Source organism: Rattus norvegicus, chromosome 3 (assembly GCF_036323735.1).
Source record: "Rattus norvegicus strain BN/NHsdMcwi chromosome 3, GRCr8, whole genome shotgun sequence".
In the NCBI taxonomy this organism is placed as follows: Eukaryota; Metazoa; Chordata; class Mammalia; order Rodentia; family Muridae; genus Rattus; species Rattus norvegicus.
Genome location: NC_086021.1, coordinates 94,062,596 through 94,068,096, shown reverse-complemented (window position 1 = coordinate 94,068,096; position 5,501 = coordinate 94,062,596). Strand labels below are relative to the sequence as shown.

Genomic DNA, 5,501 nt, shown 5'->3' with positions numbered 1-5,501 from the left:
TTGTAATTATAATTTTATCAGGTGCTACTGTATAAATTGTACATTGAAAAGAGGAGCCCACATGACTGAAAATCAAAATCAATGAAAATAATACCAATAAGAACTTGATGCAAGGAAGAGTCCAATTGAAGGAGAATTTTCATGAATGAGAATGGACAACGTCTTGTTTTCAATAGGCCTATGCTAAGATATCTACCAAATCACACTCTTCCACTTTGCTGATTTAAATTATGCTCTCTTTTATTCTAATTTTTTTCAGTGAAGTATCATGATGCTTGATTTGGGAAATGAGAGTACTGTGACCATGTTCATCCTTTTAGGTTTTTCAGAATATCCACATCTACATGCACCTCTTTTTCTCCTCTTTTTTATGATCTATGCAGTTACTTTATTCGGTAACATGGGCATAATCGTGGCCAGAAAGATCAATCCCAAGCTCCACACACCAATGTATTTTTTTCTCAGTCATCTTTCGTTTTTGGATATTTGTTATTCCACTGTATTTACACCTAAACTGCTAGAAATCTTGATTGTGGAGAACAAGACAATCTCTTTCAAAGGTTGCATGACACAATTTTTTTTTATTTGTGCATTTGTGATTACGGAGATGTTCATGTTAGCAGTGATGGCCTATGACAGGTTTGTGGCTGTATGTAACCCCTTACTCTACACAGTTTCAATGTCTCCTAAGCTGTGTGCTTTCCTTGTAGCTGGAACATATATGTGGGGTATACTCTGTTCCATGACTATTACATACTCTCTTTTGCAACTATCTTACTGTGGCCCAAACATAATCAACCACTTTGGTTGTGAGTACTCTGCCATTCTTTCTTTGTCCTGTTCCGACCCCACCTTCAGCCAAGTGATATGCTTAATCATTTCTATATTCAATGAGACTTGCAGCTTGCTCATCATCCTGGCCTCTTATGCCTTCATAGTTGTCACAATCATCAAGATGCCTTCTAAGGGTGGACTCCAAAAAGCTTTCTCTACATGCTCCTCTCACCTGACTGCCATCAGCATCTTCCATGGGATCATACTCCTTCTCTACTGTGTACCTAATTCCAAAAACTCATGGCTTGTGGTCAAAGTGGCAACTGTGCTTTTCACTGTCATGATCCCCATGCTTAACCCCCTCATCTACAGCCTTAGGAATAAAGATGTGAAGGGGACAATCAGCAGACTCATGCGCTTAAAACTTCAAGCTCATACAACATAATTTAAGCATATACTATATTTTTATACATACATATTTATATCAAAAAGTTGATTATAGTTTGATCATAACTAAAATTATTAGTCATATATATGTATATATAGAGAGAGACTTGAATATACACTGCTTTTCACTTTGTTAATAACATTTCCTTTCACTAATACAATGTACTCAGCTTTGATACATGTGAATTTCCTATATAAAATATTTTTAAATGTCCCTTCTGAATAGTGTAGAAATATGATTTATAAAGGGAAATTACATACTTAATACTTTCTACTTATGCTTTATTTTGACTTTTGATCAATAAGTTAAGTAAATAATGATAATTGTTCCTATATTATATAGACAGAATCCACAGAAGTATGTGTGAATCAGTAGCATGAATAAATTATGGTTATAATTCTATCTTAATATTGTATTTCATATCAAATATTGTTTTACATTATAAAATACTGCTTTGATTTAAACCGCAAAGATGCATTGAAAATATTAGTTTCTAAGCATAGCACTAACTTTTGAATGTCAACATGATATACTAAGAAAACTAAAATGTACTAAAACAATGCCAATATCAAGAATATATTCTAATTGTTTACAATAGTGTTTGCATATAGCATATATATGATTGATAGAAACATCAAAAAGAATTGTGACTTTTTTCTCAAGAATATTGAAAGTACAAATGATATTTTGTTCTGCAATGATTATCTATAAGAATTAAAGATCAAGACCCATGACTCCTTTTTCTTAGGAAAGACATAAAATGACCAAGCTATACCCATGTTGACTATTTTTCTTTTCATCATTTATTTTTTCATTCATATTACATCCCAATCACATTCCTCCATGCTTTTACACCTCAGACTCACCTTAACAAATATTTCCCCTTAGGGAAAGGAAAGTCCCCCCTTTGGTACCACCTAACCCTATGACATCTAGTCCCAGCATGAATAAGTACTTTCTCATCCACTGAGGCAAACCCTGTTAATCCAGGTAGAGGAAGGGGTTCCGATGGTTTTCAACAGAGTCAGGATAGCAACCTCTTCTATTGATAGAGGACTCACAGAGCAAGCAGCACACCTTTTACAAATGGGAGGAAGCTAGGCCCAGTTCTTGTATGCTTGTTGGTTGGCGTTTCAGTCTCTGTGAGCCCCCTTTGCCCATGTCAGACCATGTTAGTTGACTCTGTAGGTTTTCTTGTGGTGTCCTTGACATTCCAGCATATTCAATTCTATTCTACACACTTTCACAAGACTCTCCAAGGTCTGCCTGATGTTTGGTTATGGGTGTCTATATCTGTTTCCATCTGTTGCTAGAAAGCTCCCCAAGAACATGCTAGGTTCCTGTCTGCAAGCAAGTGTAGCAGAATATCATTAATAGTGTGATGGGTCAGCACTCTCCAGTTATATGGGTCTCATGTTGGCAGAGTCATTGGTTGGCTATTTCTTCAGTCCCTTTTTATTCCTGTACATCTTGTAGGCAGGACAAATTTTGCATTGAAATTTTTGTAGGAATATTGATGTCCCTCTACTCCCACTGAAAGTCCTAGCTGGCTATAGGAAGTGGCCACTTCAGTCTCTATATTCCCGTGTGATAGAAATCTCAGCTAGATTCTCTTCCCTATCACAGAAATCCAACTAGTCCCAGAGATGCCTCCCACTGAATTCCATTTTTATGCGCAGCACTCAACTGGTCACCATTTCCATGTGCCTCCTCACAACCTCTTCTGTACAGTTTCCTCTTTCTATTCACTTCTCATTATTGTATAACCACTTTGGAAATCAACTTGGCAGTTTCTTGTAAGACTGGGAATGTTCTACCTCAAGAACTAGATATACCACTCCTGGCCATATACTCAAAAGAAACTTTATCATACCGTAAAGACATTTGTTCAGCTATGTTCATAACAGCTTTATTATAATACCAAGAAACTGGAAGTAACTTAGATGTTCTTCAACTAAGGAATAGATAAATAAAATGTGGTACATTTATGCAATGGAATAGTATTCTGCTATAAAATACAAAGATATCATTCATTTTACATGCATATGGACAGATCTTGAAAAGGTCATCATGAGTATGATAGCCTATGGTTTCGCATTCTGTCTCACTGCCGGGTGTGTGAACACCACACCTTGGACAGATGAAACACCGGATACTAAGACACATCCCATCCTTTCCACCATCAGGAGGCAGGAGTAGCATAACATAGTTTAAGGTGAGGGTCCCAGCTCCGGTGACATCAATGCAATTTGAGACTGAGTTATTCAGGTTCCCAAACTCCTGTGTGTCCCATCATTGCTGGGAAGTTCATGGAGTCAGGAATGAAGGAACTCTGGGTTAGCTCAGGGGCTGAGTTCCAGAAGGCAGAGGGGCTTTTTGTAGAAAATTAGGTGGTGTCTCTGTATGACAAAGGCTTTCCCCCATGGTGAATTTTTTTTTTATTAACTTGAGTATTTCTTATTTACAGTTCGAGTGTTATTCCCTTTCCCGGTTTCCGGGCAAACATGCCCCTAACCTCTCCCCTTCCCCTTCTTTATGGGTGTTCCCCTCCCCATCCTCCCCCCCTTGCCGCCCTCCCCCCAACAATCTAGTTCACTGGGGGTTCATTCTTAGCAGGACCCAGGGCTTCCCCTTCCGCTGGTGCTCTTACTAGGATATTCATTGCTACCTATGAGGTCAGAGTCCAGGGTCAGTCCATGTATCGTCTTTATGTAGTGGCTTAGTCCCTGGAAGCTCTGGTTGCTTGGCATTGTTGTACATATGGGGTCTCGAGACCCTTCAAGCTCTTCCAGTTCTTCCTCTGATTCCTTCAACGGGGCTCCTATTCTCAGTTCAGTGGTTTGCTGCTGGCATACGCCTCTGTGTTTGCTGTATTCTGGTTGTGTCTCTCAGGAGAGATCTACATCCGGCTCCTGTCGGCCTGCACTTCTTTGCTTCATCCATCTTGTCTAATTGGATGGCTGTATATGCATGGGCCACATGTGGGGCAGACTCTCAATGGGTGTTCCTTCAGTCTCTGTTTTAATCTTTGCCTCTCTCTTCCCTGCCAAGGGTATTCTTGTTCCCCTTTTAAAGAAGGAGTGAAGCATTCACATTTTGATCATCCATCTTGAGTTTCATTTGTTCTAGGCATCTAGGGTAATTCAAGCATTTGGGCTAATAACCACTTATCAATGAGTGCATACCATGTGTGTTTTTATGTGATTGGGTTACCTCACTCAGGATGATATTTTCCAGTTCCAACCATTTGCCTATGGATTTCATAAAGTCATTGTTTTTGATAGCTGAGTAATATTCCATTGTGTAGATGTACCACATTTTCTGTATCCATTCCTCTGTTGAAGGGCATCTGGGTTCTTTCCAGCTTCTGGCTATTATAAATAAGGCTGCGATGAACATAGTGGAGCACGTGTCTTTTTTATATGTTGGGGCATCTTTTGGGTATATGCCCAAGAGAGGTATAGCTGGATCCTCAGGCAGTTCAATGTCCAATTTTCTGAGGAATCTCCAGACTGATTTCCAGAATGGGTGTAGCAGTCTGCAACCCCACCAACAATGGAGGAGTGTTCCTCTTTCTCTGCATCCTCGCCAGCATCTGCTGTCACCTGAGTTTTTGGTCTTAGCCATTCTCACTGGTGTGAGGTGAAATCTCAGGGTTGTTTTGATTTGCATTTCCCTTATGACTAAAGATGTTGAACATTTCTTTAGGTGTTTCTCAGCCATTCGGCATTCCTCAGCTGTGAATTCTTTTTTAGCTCTGAACCCCATTTTTAATAGGGTTATTGGTGATTTTTGACAAAGGAGCCAAAACAATCCAATGGAAAAAAGATAGCATTTTCAGCAAATGGTGCTGGTTCAACTGGAGGTCAACATGTAGAAGAATGCAGATTGATCCATGCTTATCACCCTGTACAAAGCTTAAGTCCAAGTGGATCAAGGACCTCCACATCAAACCATATACACTCAAACTAATAGAAGAAAAACTAGGGAAGCATCTGGAACACATGGACAGTGGAAAAAATTTCCTGAACAAAACACCAATGGCTTATGCTCTAAGATCAAGAATCGACAAATGGGATCTCATAAAACTGCAAAGCTTCTGTAAGGCAAAGGACACTGTGGTTAGGACAAAACAGCAACCAACAGATTGGGAAACCAAATCTTTACCAATCCTACAACAGATATCCAAAATATACAAAGAACTCAAGAATGGTGAATTTTTTTATGAGAGACAGTCCTTGCTTGTCCAAACTGTTTATTCCTTGTTCATCAAGGCAAA

The 5,501-nt window shown here is 39.1% G+C and overlaps 1 protein-coding gene across 1 annotated transcript; it reads left to right on the top strand.

The window, feature by feature from the left end:
• The first annotated feature begins 268 nt into the window (after positions 1 to 268).
• Positions 269 to 1,219, top strand: Or5d20 (olfactory receptor family 5 subfamily D member 20). The gene has a single exon (NM_001000335.1). It carries the CDS (start codon positions 269 to 271, stop codon positions 1,217 to 1,219), a length of 951 nt encoding a protein of 316 aa, NP_001000335.1.
• The last annotated feature ends 4,282 nt before the right edge of the window (positions 1,220 to 5,501 follow it).